Here is an 18,025-nt window from a genome sequence, read left to right as displayed (position 1 = left end):
GACACCCCAGAAGAGTCCCTCTGTAGCTCTAAAACCTTCTAGAAATTGCTTTCCTGATCTTGCCCAGCATGCCAGGTCCCACGAGCTTCCCTCCCATACAAGGAAAATAGGTGGCCATGCCCAGGTGGCAGAGTTCTTGGGTTATCCTAGCACCATATGGTCTTGTCTGGCTGCTGACTTGGGTACCAAGTGCCTATTTTCCAGAACCTGGAGGACCCTCATGGGTGCATGTTGCCAGGTGTGGCTAACTCTCTCCAGGATCTTCTGATGAGGTCTCTCTGGAGGAATCAGAAGATGTTCGAGGAACCCGGAGCTCCCTGGAAGGGAACAGCCAGCACCGGGCCAACACCACAATGCATGTGTGCTGGTACCGGAACACAAGTGTGTCCAGAGCAGACCACAGTGCAGCCGTTGAGGTATGGCTGTCATGAGCATACGCGTGAGCCCTTCTGCAAGTTTCCTCTACCGGTGCCCAGACAGCTGCCACTTGCCTCCCTCCCCCACTGTCAGAAACCAGTTTAGGGCTGTCTACTCAAGCTCTCTTTGGAAGGGGACTTCACACCAAATGTCACCTGGTGTCTTATAAGGGCAGTCATGGCAGAGACATCAGTGGTGGAATTTGCTGGAAGGCCCGTTTGTTGCCCCAGGGCAGTACTCTCCCTGGTTGGTCCACAGCCTTTCCCACTTCCCATCCTGGGCTCATGCTCACCCACTTCCCAAGGATTAGTGGTTGTACACATCTGGCTTCACAGAACCTCAAGTTATTCAGCTTACACCTCTACATACCCGTTCCTGGACTCACTCCCTTCACACCCTACTCCAAGGTCTCCATAACGTCATCCCCACTCTACTGGGCTATGGAGAACTGTGGGGGTCAGAGCACAGGTCCATAGTGAGACCTGAGATGGCCACAGATTAAAGTAGGTGGGGAGGGACCTCTTGGGAAGCTAGGCAGCACATATTAGACACAGGCCCAGAAGACAGGACAGGTCAGTGGGCTGGTTGGCGGGGTCTTGTCCAGTGCTGCACCTAAATGCCTTCCTTACCCCCATAATTTCAAAGAACCTTCCAAACTTGGTTCAAGGTGTCATCACCACCCTCATCTTGTTCTCGTGTAGGTTTGCAAATGTATGCTTTCGTCAGGAAACTAATTTTATTATGTATCAGAAAGAGAAGTCTCGTACTTAAGTGTCTGGGATACCAGTTCCCAGACTAACATCCTGTTGTCAGGTCGTAGGTATGCGCAAACCATGCTGATAAAAAATGCTAAGCATCAGCTAGGCAGTGGTGGCAACACTTAAAATCCCAGCACTTGGGAGGCAGATCTCTTGAGTTTGAGGCCAGCCTGGTCTACAGAGGGAGTTCCAGGCCAGCCAGGGCTACACAGACAAACCTTGCTGAGCATGCATAGGCGTCAGGGTCATGAAACTGGTGACAGCTGCTGAGCAAGGATTATGGTGACCGCAAAGTGCTTTTCCTTTTCTACCGACAGAACCAGCTTTCAGGATATCTGCTGAGAAAGTTCAAGAACAGCAACGGCTGGCAGAAGCTCTGGGTGGTCTTTACCAACTTCTGTTTGTTCTTCTATAAAACCCATCAGGTATGTTGAGCCCAACTGGAATCTAGGCACAAAGAGTACATCTGCTTATCTATTTCCTCCTCACAGTCTGATGCCAATTCCACCATTACAGCACCTTTTCTATGAAAATGGAATTAGCCTTTCTTACCTGCAGGTCCCTCTGTACAAACTACCATTTCCTTGGGAGAACCACTGGTAGCGAGTAAAGGGCTGGGGAGCACCACAGAATAATGGGCCCCGAGTGCAGACCTGTACCCCAACACCCAGTGACCCTGTTCCTGTGCTGTTCCAGGATGACTACCCCCTGGCCAGTCTCCCACTGCTGGGTTACAGTGTCAGCCTCCCCAGGGAGGCTGACAGCATCCACAAAGACTACGTTTTCAAGCTCCAATTCAAATCTCACGTCTACTTCTTCCGGGCTGAGAGCAAGTACACATTTGAAAGGTGATTCTGCGATGCTTCTTTTGTTCACTGCCAATAACAGAGCCAGAGGCAAACTTCCCAGTTCCCAGGAAACGAGGGTCAAATAATGCTTGCAGGGTTTTGTTTTCAGTGTATGTTCATGTTTGTAAGCGGACACTAGTGTACATACATGCATACATTTAGTGACCAAAGTATAATTTCAGGAGACATCCTTTTTATTTTTTTAATTTTATGTACATTGGTGTTTTGCGTTCATGTATTTCTGTGTGAGGGTGTCGGATCCCCTGGAACTGGAGTTACAGTTGTGAGCTGCCATATGGGTGCTGGGAATTGAATACAGGTCCTCTGGAAGAGCAACCTGTTCTCTTAACCACTGAACCATCTCTCCGGTCCCCCCTTTCTATTAAAATTTTTTATTGTAGGGAGGGTATGGGCACATGCGCCACTTGTATGTGGATGCAAGAGGACAGCTTTGTGGGGTTGGTTCTCTCCGTGTACCAACACTGTGTGGATTCTGGAGATGGAACTCGGTCTGCCAGGCTTGGCAAGTGCTGTTACCTGCTAAGGCATTGCACTGGCCCCATCTACCTTGTTGTTTGAGACAGGTGTCTCACTTGGGAGCTCACTGATTAGGCTAGACTGGCTAGCCACCAGTGAACCCATCGCTACCTCCTCAGTGCTAGAGTTACAAGCGCACATCACACCTGGCTTTTACTCAGGTACTAGGGGTAAAACTGAGTTCATGACTGAGTATCAAGAACTTTACTGACTAGCTGTTATTTATCATTCTTGGGAAGGTATGTGAATATATGCCACTGGTGTGACCCTTTCTACAGGTGGATGGAAGTCATTGAAAGGGCCAGCAGCTCACCGGAGAGACCCCCAAGTTTCACTCAGGACTACTCGGACTACTCACATCTCTCTCCAGGGCTGGAGGCAGAGATCAGAGGGAAGGAGGAATGTCCTTCGGGTTGCATGGACAAGAACCTATGACCAAGGCTTTCAGGGAGTGTAGGTATCACCCCCAGAGCTGAGCAACCAGAGCCATCCTTCCACCAGATGAAGGGTGGCACTGACCCTAGAATGGGCCTTCAGACCTCCAGGAGGGGTTCTGCCCTCCCCAAACTCCAGTGAAGGTTCATGATGAATGCGGCACATGTCTAAGATCCATGAAAAAGAAATGAGGGTCCTCATTTTTTTGTGAGCACAGCTCTTGCTGAGGACTGGATGCTTCTACCTGTAGCACCAATAGCCAAGTTCACATTGCCTTAGACAGCACTATACTCGGGCTTATGTGATAACCTCAGGGCTAGCTTCCAGATATTGCAAAACAAGAGAATTGCAAAAGCTACTCCGGTTCCCATCCCACATACCATCTAGACAAGCAGAAACCAAAGACCCCACCACCAGGGCCTGCGAGGGAGGGTGGCTCCTCTTATTAGTTCCCGGTATTTCTCATCAAGTAGGGCAGGCCTATGACTCCTGTTCACTTATGTGACTTACAATAAAAGGACATATCCCCACCCACCAGCATTCCCTCTGCCTTACTTTGTTCTCCAGCAGGCCAAAGGAAACTGTCAGGTTATATACCAACATTAGAAAGGACACTAGCTAAGAGGCTACAGAAACCCCATCTGGCCAGGCTCCATCATCAGAATGTCTCCAATCCAGGTCTTTATTGAAATGGTAGGGCTTTCAATGCTCTATGAAAACTAATACTTACTGTCAGAATACTTAGCAAGTTCAATTTTCTTAAAAAAAAAAAAAAAAAAAAGGGGGGGGTGCAAAATATTCTGGACAATTTGAGTACTCATGAGAACACACAGTACCTGAACTGACACCAAATTATGACCTTCTTGGACTCTATGAGCCCCCGAGACACTCCCTGGTGGAGGGTGAGAGCCAGAGTTGCCCAACAGTTGCTTTGATCCTTAGTCTAGCAGCTGCAGAGCCAAAGATTCTGGAAGGTCACCCCAGTTTCCCAAATTGCTACCCAGTTCTTCAAGGGCTGGCTACCTACTGTAGCGTCGGCCAACCCAGGAGGTGAGCACAGGTGTCGAGTGGCTGCTGTCAGGGCAGCACACTGTGGTGGGTCAGAAGGAAGGTGACCTGGCTGGTGAAGCCTACAGGCTGGCAGGTCTTTGCAGCTGCAGCACAGCACACGAGGGCTTCCAAGTCAGTCCTTTTACAGCTCAAAACAAAACGCATTCTTCTCCCTCTCTATGAGGAGCAGTGCATCCAGTTCAGCGTGTAGACGTCAGGTGGTTCCGGCTGTGTGAGAACCTGGAAGTGGAAGGTTCCATTACTGTCCTGGGCATGTATTTGAGCAGCACCTCACAAGCCTCTCAGATGTGCAGTTCACAGCATTTCACAAGATGTCCTCAGTCTTCAGATACAGCATCAGTGCTGACTAGACCAAACCCAGGGGCTCCTAACAACCCTCAAGGTGGGTCTCTTAGTATATAAAGACAGGATCCAGAGGAAATGGGAGGAGAAACAGGTACAGCTGCCTCTAACAGCCTGGGAACCTCGAGTCTGTGGAGCTGTCAAGGAAGGGCTAGTGTCTGCCCTGTCCCTTCACGGGCATGAGTCGCTCAGGGCTCCCCATCAACAGTGGGCAAGCCCTTGGCTCACAAAGTATCCATGCTGTTCCTGGGGCACAAAGCTCTAGGAAGCCAACAAGTAGAAAGGTCAGGACCCATTTTGTGCAACTCTGTCCAGACACTGCCTGAGACTGAGGTCCAACCTTAATGTGGTTCAAAGCCACAAGCGGCCCACTTGTCTCTCCCTCTCTAACTCCCTCTCTGAGAGAGTATGCTAACCGTAAAAAAGGAGGACCAAACCAGCTGCTCCCAAGAGTGAGTCCCAGGCTTTGTTTTGTGTTCAGTTCCCTCATGGAGATTCCTACCGGGTCAGGGCACTGTGCTCACCTCTGTACACGCTCCACCAGGTGCACCATCAGCTTGTCTGAGATACCAGGACAGGACTCCTCAGCCAGGCTGAAGGCGTTCTCTAGCTCCTCCAGGGCACCCACGCTCCCACCACTCTGCTTGTGCTTCTCTTTGAGCTATAGAGAGAACATGGACCATTTAACTGGCATCTGACCTGAGACTCACATTTGGAAGACCTACAGAAAGCAAGGCAGCACTTTGTATGGCCCTGTTGATGGGGGCTCTGTGGCCCTCCTCTCCCCTGACTAGGGTTCTCAAAAGGTCAGAACAAATGGCTTCTCACAGGATGAAGGTCAGGAAGTCAAATTAGGTGGATCCAGTCTAACTTAGAAATTAGTACAGTAACCCAGAGCATACTGCAAGGACGCTGACTACAGAGTGTGGATAACCACTTTCGGGACCTCCTCTCCTGCCAGTACTTTTATTTAAGGAGTCCTTTCTTGGCCCTCGGCAGCACTGCATGCTGCCCATAACAGCCCTAAGTGGCTGTTTCCTACTCTGGCTAAGGTCACTGCCAAATCCTACTCTACCCACTGTCCTCAGGGAGATGGCTATTTCTATTCACCTACATCCTGTACTCCCTCCCTGGGCTCCAGGTGCTGTTGTTACCCACAGGGGTGGGAAGATAGGCCTACACCCTACTGCCTGACCTTCACATCCATGTGTGAGCACTCATTCCTGGCTGTACTGTATGTGTTTGTTTGTTTTGTTCTGTTTTTTTGAGCTGGCTTCTCTGTTTAATAACCCTAGCTGTCCTGGAAACTTGCTTTATAGACCAGGCTGGCCTCAAACTCAAAGATCCACCTGCCTCTGAGTGGGAATAAAGGTGTGCGCCACCACACCCAGCTTGCAGCACTGTATTTCTGATGATGGCTTTGACTTCTCTCAGCAGATACCAGTGACATAAAGTCATGTGGCCACCAAGGAATCACCTCCCTGGCCTAGGACTGACCCACCATCAAAATTCTTTGTCTTCCTCCACAGAAGAGCCATGTGGTAGTTGCACACTGAAAAAAACAGTGATACCGTAATACCAGACACCTTAGCAGGTCTGGGAACACAAAGGACTCTGGCCAGGTCAGTTCTTCCTGGTGGTTTATGGTCCTTCCAGCTAGGAAACTAGACCCACAAGCCTGCACGTAACCAGCTGCAATAGACCCAGAAATCAAATGGATAAAGCCCGGGCACAGGGCCCACTAGAACATCGCTCCATGGCTCTGCAGAGAATACTTCTAACAAACAAAGCTACTACCCCACATGACCTTAGGCTCGCCCCAACTCTCACCTCTCCAAAGACAGGCCGGACTAGCGTGGACAAGCACTGGGACCTTGGCTGTCTCTTGATAGGTTCAGCAGACTGCAATGAGAAAGCAGGACATTGGGTACATGGAAGAGATAAGAGAGGCTCCCTTCTCTGTCTCCTCAATCTCTGGCTTAAGCTGACAGAGTATATACACCAGGGGTCAATTCCCGAACTACAAGCCATCAGTTCTCATGAGGCCCACACCTAAGCACAGAAGACCCAGGATTCAGCATGATTCCCAGATAGCTCAATACCACTCTAAGCTTAGGAACCACCTGCTCTACACTGTCCTTCCCAGACCCCAGATAATGAGTGTTTAAAATAGCCCTAGGTCAAGGGTACTTTGGAGCTGACCTCCTCAAAGCTTGGTATGCAGACTGCAGTCCCTATCTGCTTTCCCAGGGGAGTTGAGGCAGGGCTGGTACATATGGGGCCATGCTCTGGCCCAGGGTATGAACAGACCTTCTGTGAGCTGTGCAGGGCAGTCCCCTTGTGCAGCTTGCTATGTGGACTTGGCCGGATGGTTGGGGGAAACGTCCAGATGGGACCCTGCTCCCCATCCTCAGCCTCGCCATCACTAAAGAGGATAAAGAATCAGAAGAGCTGATGGAGACAGGGCTGGAAGTAACCATCGTACCAAGTACATCTTATTTCTCTGAGGTAGCCTCTTGGCCTAGGCTGCCCCAGGCTGCCGCATCTAGGTGATGGTTAAAAGGCCCTATTCTTCAGCATGAAAGTTCCCTGCCCAATATCAGTCCCCACCCTAGCAACTAACTATAAGCCTCCCTCTGGAGGAGACCTTAGCTGGCATCAAAGCACCCAGGGAGCCCTTTAGAACAACAACAAAAAGGCCCTACATGTCAGAATCCTCAGAACTGGACTCCTCGCCATGCCCCTCAGACTTCCAGCGCTTGTAGCGGTCAATGAGTTCAGTGAGAAAGGAGGTCTTCTTGGTGTAGCGTGTGATGAATTTGTGCTTCAGGAGCTCCTTGGCAGTGGGTCGCTGCCAGGAAGACAGAGTCAGAGCTGAATTCCACCCTTACAGTGAACACAAGGCAGGGCAGGTAGGGATATGAAGGCCCTATCTTACCCCAAATAAGCATCCTCCCTTCATAAGATTCCCCAAGACCCTCAGCTGCCTGGGGGAGGAGGGATGGGGAGTGGAGATAAGCCTTACGAATCGTGGGTCCTTATTGAGGCAGGCCTCTACAAACTCCTTGAAGGGTTTACTGTGATGGCCTTCCAATGTGGGTGGGTTATTCTTAGGAATCAAGAACAGGACTCGCATAGGGTGGAGGTCAGAGTTTGGCGGCTCCCCCTTGGCCAGCTCGATGGCTGTGATGCCCAGGGACCAGATGTCAGCCTAGACAGGTATCACACAGAACAGTTGCTGCATGTAACATTTTGGGCTAGTGGCAGTATACTCCCACCTCCCACCTAGAACTCACCTTAAAGTCATAAGCAGACTGCTTGATAACCTCAGGTGCCATCCAGAAGGGAGTACCCACAAATGTGTTCCTCTTGATTTGTGTGTCTGTGAGCTGCCCAGCGACACCGAAGTCTGCCAGCTTCACATCACCCTGCTCCGAGAGCAGTACGTTGGCAGCTGCTCAATACAGGACAGGTGGGCATCATCCTTGGCTCCAGAGCCCGCCCCAAGTAGCCCTGCATGCAACTCCTTGATGAGTCATGGGATCCCTGGCCTCTGGGGATAGCAGCAGGGATGTCTTGGGACCTCAGTTTTCCTTGCCACTGTGGGCCAGTGGGCCACTGCTGACAGAAGCAGGCAAGCTGGGGGACCTACAGGAGTAGTCCTATCTTTGCTCCAGGGCTTCCCTGTTTGCCTTTTCTGACAAACCCCAACAAAGGTGACATCCACATCACATCAATCACAGTGACTGTAACCAAAGGGTACAGCTGACATGGGCTAGTCAGGAACTCCATCACTTTGCCCACAGGATCCCACACTGTAACATGAAGGCTCAGCTGTCCTCACCAAGTCATTCATGGTGGGCTGGCCCAGCTTTGTGAGTCCTCATCAGGACTAGACCACACGGGAGTGTTGCATAAATCCACACCTAATGCTGAGTCAAGGCTTTTGCCATGTATTAGGTACACAACTGGTTTCCTTCACATATGTGAAGCCTGAGATTAGGAAGCTTTTCCAAGGCTTGGGAAGTAGCTCAGCAGGAGAATGTTTGCTTAACTTGCACAATCCCCTAGATTCCATCCTCAGTGTGGCCATTTAAAAGGGGGGTAAAAACACACACCCCAGTTCCCAGGTGGTAGAAGGGCTCCCCACATCCCATGCCCTCAGGCACCACAATCTACTGGTTCTACGTGCCCATCTCTTTCTAGGTCATGAGCAGAACTGCAGCCATGCCCACCCCGCGGGACCTTTGATATCTCGGTGGATCTTGCGCTCTGAGTGTAGATAATCCAGGCCCTTCAGAATCTCCCGCAAAATGGTGGCAATATAGGTTTCCTCCAGTGGACCAGGTTTTAGCTGAAGAAAGACATCAGGGAAGAAGAACCTCGGTTGTAGCTATGACACCCATACCACCACAGCTCCGGAGCTCCATCACCCACAAACTTCTGAGTCCTTGCAGAAGGCTTTTGTGTTCCTTCATTCTGAAAGTTTCAGCTGTCAAGGATAATGAGGGAAGGAGAAGTGGGGGTGACAGAGCTTTTTCCAGGGGCTGTGTGGTGGTGCACACCTTTAATCCCAGCACTTGGGAGGCAGAGGCAGGTGGATCTTGAAGACCAGCCAGGTCTACAGAGTGAGTTCCAGGACAGCCAACGCTGTTAAACCTGGCTAAAACCCTGTCTTAAAAAAAACTAAAAAAAAACAAAAAACAAAAATAAGCTATTTTTATCTTTTCTGTGATTATAAAGATGAGAGTAGGGTCTTAACCATGACCCTGACCCTCTTATTTATTTATCTGGGGGTTCTAACCGTGTCTATGCCCCCAGGCCAGTAAAGGCCCAAGACCTCTTTCACTATCAATCAGGGCAAGATAACCAGTAAATTTGTTTTGGGAACTGACAATTCTTGATTAACATCTAAAGCACTAAGACAGTAGACAGGTAGCCTGAGAAAGCCCACAAGCCTGAGTTTGCAGAGCAGTGGCCCCTGGGGCACTGGAAGACACCACAACCACCACAGCAAGCTGCTCACTGCTTGAGCTTGAACTTACCAGGTCCAGTGCAGAGCCGCCACCCAGGTATTCCATAATAATCCATAGCTTCGTGCTCTGGGAGCAAAGAAACATGTCAGTGCCTGGGCAGCCAATGAAGGAGGCATACCCAAGAGTGGAGTTCACAGGCCAACTCCTCTACCTCCACCAAAAGATGTCAGCTAGGCTCAGGCTACTGTGTCAGCAACTACACCGGCTAGTTCCTCCCAGGAACCCAAATAGGAAAGGGTTCTAGCCAGGCAAGGTAGTAAATGCTTATAATCCCAGCACTTGGAGGAGCTGAAGTTCAAGGTCAGACCGGGTAACAAAACCTTGGTGTTTTTTTTTTTTTTTCTTTTTCCTTTTCTTTTTTTTTTTTTGGAGGGAGGGGTTCAAGACAGGGTTTCTCTCTGTAGCTTTGGAGCATCTTGGAACTCACTTTGTAGACCAGGCTGGCCTCAAACACAGAGAGATTCGTCTGCCTCTGCCTCCCAAGTGCTGGGATTAAAGACATGCGCCACCACTGCCCAGATTAAGACCTTGTTTTTTTTTTTTTTCTTTTTTCTTTTTTTTTCTTTTTTTTTGAGACAGGGTTTCCCTGTAGTTTCTAGAGCCTGTCCTGGAACTAGCTCTTGTAGACCAGGCTGGCCTCGAACTCAGAGATCCACCTGCCTCTGCCTCCCGAGTGCTGGGATTAAAGGCTGCGCCACCACCGCCCGGCTAAGACCTTGTTTTTTTAAAAAGGGAAAGAAGGAATAGAGAGATGTCTTGGCAGTTAAGAGCACTCAATGCTCTTTCAGAACACCCAAGTTCAATTTCCAACACCAGCATCACATGGCTCACAAAGGGCTTTAACTCCAGTTCCAGGTGGATCCAACACCCTCTTCTGGCCTCCTCAGGTGCACGCGCACATTCATGTGCACATACCCCCACCTGACACATATAGGTAAAAGTAATAATAAAAAAATTAATATGTTTTAAAAGGAGGGCCAAGTCAATCATGATGGTGTATGCCTTTAATCCCAGCACTAGAGAGGAAGCAGCAGGAGGATATGTGTGAGTTTAAGGCCTGGTCTACACTGCACAATGAGACACAGAACTACACAGAGAGACCCTGCTTAAAAACCAAACAAAACAAAAAACAACAACAAAAACACACACTAAAAACCAAACAAACCAAAAAAAAAAAGGGCTAGAAGTAGTGGCATACATTCGGCACTTAAGAGACAGGCCGATCTCTTGTGAGTTTGAGGCCAGCCAGGTCTACATAGACCCCCATCCAGGGTGAAGGGCAGGAGAAAAAGTCTCACTGACCACCCAGCTACCATACCTCTGGTACAGGCACCTGATGGACAGATCAGGTGATGGACAGACCAAGTGCTCAGAGCAGTAGCTAAGTCTACTTCAATAGCCCAGGTGCCCTCCTTGCAGGTCCCCAAAGTACTGCCAGCAGGGGCCCCTTAGACTGTGTCTAACAGAACCCACAGATAAGAAGACAGCTGGGTTGCCAACTGACCCTTGCAGATTGGCACTGCTCAAGAGAACAGACTTTTTTTTTTTTTTTTTTTTTTTTGTGACTCTGAGCTATGGGGTGGGGGTGGGGACCCTCTTTGCCCTTCCAGAGGAATTCCCATGTACCCAGCAGTGCCTTTCTCTGGTCTCCTTTACCCTTGGGTACAAATTAATCCCTCTGGAAACAAAGGAGAAACGTGGCACAGAATCTTCAGAGTGCTCTATCCCCAGCCACTACAGATGCCCCTCCACCTCGTAGATACCTTCAGGTAGGAGCCGAAGTAGCGGGTGATGTAAGGGCTATCACACTGGCTGAGCACAGTGATCTCTTGTTGGATGTCCTCAATCTCATCCTCTGCCTCTTCCAGGTCAATGATCTTGATAGCCACTACCTCCTTGGTGTGGTTGTCGATGCCCTTGTACACCTCCCCAAATGAGCCCTTGCCAATGCGGTCAAGCTTGGTGAAGAGTTCCTCTGGGTCCACACGAGAGTGCTATTGAGGTCAACGGGGACAGAATGTTGAGACAGAGCATGGGCAACACCCACCAGAAGAAATACTAGAAGGGGCTGCTCTGCTGACGGAGGGCATGGCCACTGCAAGGAGCTAAAGGGAAGGGAACTCACCTCAGTTCTTTTCCAGCTTCTTTCTGAACCCTTGTTCAGAAAACCTAAACTCTCCACTCTCCAAGAATCACTTTATTCAATAGATTTGATACAGTGAATCAAATGTATCTATAGAATCAAATGCAGACTAGAAGCCTTAGGTAATACCACATCTCAAAGTGCCCTCATCAGTTGTCTGACAGTGAGCCAGGCCAAGACCTAACAGAAATGACAGGTAGCAATGTGTGTGTAACAGGGTATTTTAAAACTCATTTTACTATAAATCTAAAACTGTTCTTAAAAAAAAAAAACAGTTAAGCCAGGCAGTGGTGGCGCACGCCTTTAATCCCAGCACTCGGGAGGCAGAGGCAGGCGGATCTCTGTGAGTTCGAGGCCAGCCTGGTCTACAAGAGCTAGTTCCAGGACAGGCTCTAAAAAAAAAAAAAAAAAAAAGCTGCAGAGAAACCCTGTCTCGAAAAACCAAAAAAAAAAAAAAACAACAAAAAAAAAACAGTTAAAAGTAATGTGTGCTGGGATCTGGAAAGATGGCTTGGTGGTTAAGAGCATACATACTACTTTTGCAGAAGACTGGAACTCAGTTCTCAAAACCACCTACAACTCCAGCTCCCGGGGGATCTGAGGTCTCTGGCCTTGAAGAATACCTGCACGCGCATGTGCGTACTGCCCCCATAACTTAAAAATAAAATTTAGCTGGGCATCGTGGTGCACCTAGCACTTGGGAGGCAGAGGCAGGTAGATCTCCAAGTTCAAGGCCAGCATGGTCTACAGAGCTAGTTCCAGGACAGCTAGGGCTAACAAAGAGAAACCCTGTCTCAAAAAAAACAAAAAAACAAAAAACAAAAACTACAGAGAGATTAAAATTTAGCACAAGCTAACATGTTTTCCACACTTCGAAAAGCTACACCCAGTAAAGTACTGCTCTACTCCCAAATCAGTCCTCTAGCACTGAGTTGAACACTTTCTCAGATGCTTGATTTTAGATACTAAGCACAGAAAGTGCCTTTGATAGCTCTTAGAGTTAGTCAAAAAGATCTTATCATTGCTTGAACCAACAGTGTTGAAGATACCTGGTTTACCAGTACACTACAAGAGAAGAACCAGGATGGCAAAGGTTATGTCCTCTGTCCAAACCACACTACAGCGTTTGAACCAGGGCTGCCTCTGGGAACAGTGACGTTCCTGGGCTGCACAGAAAAGGACAGAAGCAGCAGAGCTTCTCCCAGGGCCATCAATGAGCATCCCCACCCCTGCCTGTGATATCTGGCAGACTCTGGAAAAGAACGTGCTCTCCATACCACTGACTAGCAGGCCCAAGACATAGGAATGAGAACACTGAACCTCATCCAGTTTTTCAACCCTGCTAGGTTTCACCTCCATTAGGAAATACTCCCCGAAAAGGATGTCCACATTAAAAGGAACCAAATATGACTGGTGAGATGGTACATCTGGTAAAAGCACTTGCCACCGAGACTGAGTTTGATTCCCTAGACCCACATGGTGGAACTGACTCCCAAAATCTGTCTGGTGACCCATACATGCCATGGTCAATACATGGGGAGGTATAGTTTTTTGTTGTTGTTGTTTTGGTTTTTGCTTTTTATAAAAATACAACTAGGGAAATAACTCGGTGGCAGAGCATTTGCTTAGCATAACCAAGGCCTGGAGTTCAGCCTCTGGGCCCTCATGGGGTTGGGGGTGCAGGGAGCAAGACACAAAAAGGCAAACCACACTTATTTACAACTGTGTTAAGTACTGATGCTCAAATCCCTCTGTGTTTAGGGAACAGCTTGTCCTAGGTGTTTACCATGTTCCTAAGGAGCCAGTTCTCCAAGAATGACATGCTGCCTGCCTCCCTGAGGCCTAATTGACCCAGCCTCTTCTCTCCAAGCAAGGCAATTGGTTTCAGAGACCTGACTAAACCCCATCTGAGACTTTCCAGAGATATTTCAATCTGAACTTGCCAACTAGCTACATTCCTAAGGTTTTTAAGCATAAAAGTAGTAACGTGGAGACACAGAGAACCACACTCCCCAGCCCATTTACAAGCCAAGAACTCTAGAGGACAAGATGAGGTGAGGCAGAGAGAAGTGCAGAGAGGAGCTCCAGGAACAAGGGCAGTGTCCTAACACAGGAGTCGCCTGATCCCTCCAAGCAAAGCTGCCTCCGAGAGGCCTGAGTATGTAACACAGTGCCATGCAGTGCCCAGAGCAGGCACTTTGAGCAGATTAGCTGTGGTATCCATATGTACCCTACTTTGGCTAGAGAGATGGCTCAGATGATCTCCAGCACTGCCCACATGTGGTGTACATACATACATGCATGTACTCACAAACACACATAAAAGTAAATAGACCTATTTTTTAAAAGAAGAAGGCAAGAAGGAAAAGAAAAGGATCAGGACCAGAAGATGGCTCACTGGGTAAAAGCACTTGTCACCAAGCCTGACAACCTGGGTTTGATTCCCTGGACCCACATAGTAAGAACCAACGCCCATAAGTGGTCTTCTAATATTTACACTGTGGTACATACACACCTACCCATTCATAAATAAATGTAATCTTTGTTTTGTTTTTTAAAGAAAATGAAAAGGGAGACCAATCCATCCAAAGTGACCCTTCTTGCAGCCTCATTAGAACTGGCAGCCAAACCCTGAGACCAGTTCTCACTGAGCAGCAGTCGATGCTTAGAGCAGATCTGCTGCCTGAAATCCTGAAAGGCCACACTGAGATTTGGCCAGACAGAGGAAGCAGAGCACTGCCTGAGATACCTAAGGCTACACAGGCCAAGGAGTAGTGTTTGCCCCCCAAGCTCTTAGCTTAATCAAGCTCTTAAGTCAGACACCTTGGCTGTTCCAAGACTGGCACTGGACCCAAGCCAGATGAGAACTAAACACTGAGCCATGCACTCTCAGCACACTCACCAGTGTGGAGACCACCAATACAGGTGTAAGAGATCGGTACAAAAGTACCTCAGTCTTCTGCCACTTCCTGTCTGGGCAGGGACCACTTGATGCCCCGCTCAAAACCAGTCCTGAAAGCCAGGTGCAGGATAAGGTCCACAGAGCAGGCCAGGTGCAGGATAAGGTTCTGCTCCAAGAGCCCCGCAAACACTTCCTCAAACCCTCCTCTTAGTCCCACTGTTTCCTCAGCTGCTACTGCTCCACCATGTACATAGTTGAGAGAAACCTTGAGAGCCATCTCAAGACTCCAGGAGGTCTAGCTGATGACCTGAGGCTAAAAAGTCTTATCACTGATTCATCTAGTGCCTGCTAAGCAGCCTAAGAAAAACCTGGGTAATGTAGAACCATGACCCTGGGCCACCATCCCTCTGATCTCAGGGGCCCCTTTTCCTACTCCTGACAGACACAGTGTCCTCCCACACTGCCCAGCTATACTGAGAATCCTTAATTGTCCTCTCCTTGGGGAGCCTGCAGTCAGAACTGGTCCACCACAGCAGCCCAAGAAGGGAATCCTTAGGCCATGCATTCATTCACCACTGCCTCAGAGAATACAGCAGACCCAAAGCCAGAGTTCTAAGTTTTCTGCAAGAAAGGAGGGAACCTCACTCTTCAAAGTCAATGCTTTTTGGATAGCTCCATCTGTGGGCCAGCCAACATTAGCAGAATCAGTATGACAGGAACCTTCCCGGCATGGTCCTAACTTTACATTTACATCTTTGAAGCAGCCCTAGTCCCAACCCTAACTGGGACCGCTAGGCAGCATCCCGAGCTGGGTGGCTCAGATTTCTCTTCTGGACAGGATGTGCTATGAACCATCACTCAAGCCATTTAACTGGCTCTGTGCAGTTGAGACTATACTCTCCATTGACTCCTAGGGCTGTTATACATGGAGCCTTTTGTGTATCTGCCAACACACCTGCTGTGTGTCACACACCCCCCCCCCCCCAACAAAGAGGAGCTACCCAACACACATCCTCAACTACCACCACACAGTGCTTGCCCATAACCATCTGGTCCTTCCAGAGATGGACTGGCCAGGTGAAGGGTAATCTAAGGCAGGAGCGCAGGCTATGGAGGACAAGAGAATCCTTACCACACAAAGGGGCAGTTTCAAAGGATGCCATGGCAGCCATGTTGGGAGAAAAGAGCCCTACAAAGGTTTGTGTTACTTTCAGAAGCCAAGTATGTCTAGGCTGGGCACAGGCCCCTGAAAAGACAAAAAGGTGCTTTCTGTCTTTGAGAAGGGTTCCCTAGCCAGCATCCCTCTACTCCCTCACAGTTCACAGCTCCAGTGTGTCATCCTGCGACCTACAGGAGCTAAGTCTAAGCCTCTTAAAAATAAACTAGAGGCAGATTTTTCCTCTCAGTATGTTATATAATTAGAGGCAAAATGTCAAAAAAAAAAAAAAAAACATTTAAAAAGTGTTAGCTTAATCCAGCACCAGTTAGCAAGCCCATCTGTTGACAGCTGGGCCGAACGCCCTACCCAACAGCTGAGTAGTCTTCCAGGCTGGTTTGGTTTCCTCCAAGGAGCCCTGCCTCCAGTTCCTGCCCACAAGCAGCGGACGGACGCGCTTCCTGTCTGCACACCCAGTTCCCAAGGATGCAGGGGGAAGGGGTGGCTGCTCTGTCCTCAAGAGCTGATTCCCTCGCTGGGCAACTGTCAACCCTAAGTCTAACCAAACCGAGTCCTTAAAATGGAAATCCCACAGCTAAGCCCAGGAAAATCAGCCACCAGGGCAGTCTGCTCCACTTCACTAACGGCTGTCTGTCACATTTGCTTGGAAATAACAAAGAGAGGGAGAGAAGGGGTCCAGAGAGCAAATCCCCGAGTCCTTGAACCCTATACCGCCTCATCCTCCACGCCTGAGCGGTTCCATGCTGGGATTGCATCCCATTAGCCTAGGAAGGAAAAGCCCATCTTCTGGAGACGCTCCGAGCCTGGGTCAAGCAGGTCCTGCACCTGTCCACAGCGGCTCCTGAGCAGGGGCCCCGTGGATCCCGTCTCCCGCCGGCTCGATCGCACAGTCCACGGTGACCTGGACCCGCAGATGCGCCCCAGGGCACACGGCCTCCGCCCCTCTCCCGCTCGGCGTGGAGAGATCCGCTCCACCTCGAACCGCCAACCCAGGGCACGCCGACGCCCACACTCACCTGGTGCGCGAAGCCCCTGAGGTGAGCCATGTTCCCGCTGACCCGACCGGTCCGTCGTAGCCACTCCGCCCGTCCGCCTCAAGCACCTGCGAGAAACCGCAGGCCGCTGGATCAACAACAGCCTAGGGTCGGGCTCCGTGGAGTCCCTCCACCCGCGACCTCCGGTCCCGAGCCCGGGGCCCACCGACCCGCCCTCAGGGCGTGCCCGGCCTCCCAAACAGCCAGGCGCGGCCCGCTGGCGGCGCCCACCTCCGGGAGGCTCCATCCCGGACTCCCGGCCCGCTTCGCAGTCCCCACGGCGGCTCCCACCGCAGTTCGGTCTCCCGGAACGCCCAGGCCTCCCAACCCGTGAGGTGGAGGCAGCGGCTATGGGCAGGGTGTCGTGGCGAGCGCGAGGCTCTGTGGGACTAGGAGTCCCGCCGCCCGCCGGGTACCCCGGGCCCGCGAAGTTGAGACTACAAGTCCCAGCTGGCTGCGCGGTAGGATGCAGTGTCGCACGGGTACTCTGCGGCCCTGGGTGTCTCAGACTACAAGTCCCAGCAGGCCATGAGGTGGGCGGGCCGTAGAGAGGCACTTACACACCACAGATTGGATTGGAACCTTGAGTTGGGTTCTTGCAGGGGCTGACCCACCAGTTAGGCCGCGCGGTGTGCCGGGTATAGCGCGTGCGCAGTTGGCCTGACGTTTTCCAGGCCTTTCAATCCACCTCACTTTCCCCGAAGCTGTTTACGAAGCCTCAGGGCTAGTACTAGTACCGTGGAGTCAGAACCCACTTTACCTGGTGTTCTAGCTTTAAACACAACATACACGCACGCACACACGCCTTAGAGAAGTCGCTCAGCACAGCTCATGCCTTGAAGCTCATGCTTCTCTCCTGCCTCAGTTTCCCTATCTGTAAAGGAGTAAAATCCTAGGGCCCTAGGACAAGACTGGGTGCTGGAAAGATGTCTGTGGTCCTAGTGAGGTGTCCCAAAGCTGGAAGATGCCCTTCATCCTGTGAAATTAGGTGGAATTCGTCATGAGGGACCAGGTCAGCAGTGTCCCCCTCAGCACAGTCTCCTAGTGTGCCACAGGAGGGAGATTTGCCCCGTATCGTGTCCATTCTACTGACTCAACGCCTGTGAGGCTCCCTGCAAATCCACAGCTTTGCCCTGACTACCACTGACAAACCTGGTGGATTTTTCTTTCTCTGCATCATCTTGGAGCCTTCTCAGTTCTTGCATCCAAGACAGCACCTTGCATCCGACTCTGTTTCATCTCTAAACTTTACTACATGGTGATTAGGGTGTTCGTTGTGTCTACTCCCCTCTGCAGAAGAAAGTAGACTTCCTGCAAACACTGGG

The 18,025-nt window shown here is 50.2% G+C and overlaps 2 protein-coding genes across 3 annotated transcripts in view; one reads left to right on the top strand and one right to left on the bottom strand.

The window, feature by feature from the left end:
- The window catches only part of Farp2 (FERM, ARH/RhoGEF and pleckstrin domain protein 2), a 103,122-nt gene extending 99,593 nt beyond the window's left edge, over nucleotides 1-3,529 (top strand). For both annotated transcript variants that reach the window (XM_038338359.2, XM_038338360.2), the window contains exons 24-27: nucleotides 259-416; nucleotides 1,493-1,600; nucleotides 1,872-2,023; nucleotides 2,839-3,529. In XM_038338359.2, coding sequence (XP_038194287.1) covers nucleotides 259-416; nucleotides 1,493-1,600; nucleotides 1,872-2,023; nucleotides 2,839-2,995 — 575 coding nt within the window. In that variant the 3' untranslated portion in view covers nucleotides 2,996-3,529. The remainder of the gene's footprint in view (nucleotides 1-258; nucleotides 417-1,492; nucleotides 1,601-1,871; nucleotides 2,024-2,838) is intronic.
- A 117-nt stretch (nucleotides 3,530-3,646) lies between these two features.
- Stk25 (serine/threonine kinase 25) lies at nucleotides 3,647-17,142 on the bottom strand. The gene is made up of 12 exons (XM_038338362.1): nucleotides 16,932-17,142; nucleotides 16,683-16,768; nucleotides 11,208-11,438; nucleotides 9,454-9,510; nucleotides 8,654-8,762; nucleotides 7,705-7,862; nucleotides 7,434-7,619; nucleotides 7,114-7,259; nucleotides 6,719-6,833; nucleotides 6,239-6,310; nucleotides 4,933-5,069; nucleotides 3,647-4,285 (listed from the first exon to the last, which is right to left on the bottom strand). The coding sequence occupies exons 2-12, from the start codon at nucleotides 16,710-16,712 to the stop codon at nucleotides 4,246-4,248; spliced, it is 1,281 nt and encodes a 426-aa protein (XP_038194290.1). The 5' UTR covers nucleotides 16,713-16,768; nucleotides 16,932-17,142; the 3' UTR covers nucleotides 3,647-4,245.
- Between the last annotated feature and the right edge of the window lie 883 nt (nucleotides 17,143-18,025).

Source organism: Arvicola amphibius, chromosome 8, assembly GCF_903992535.2.
Source record: "Arvicola amphibius chromosome 8, mArvAmp1.2, whole genome shotgun sequence".
Classification (NCBI taxonomy): Eukaryota; Metazoa; Chordata; class Mammalia; order Rodentia; family Cricetidae; genus Arvicola; species Arvicola amphibius.
This window is presented reverse-complemented; position numbering and strand designations above follow the sequence as displayed.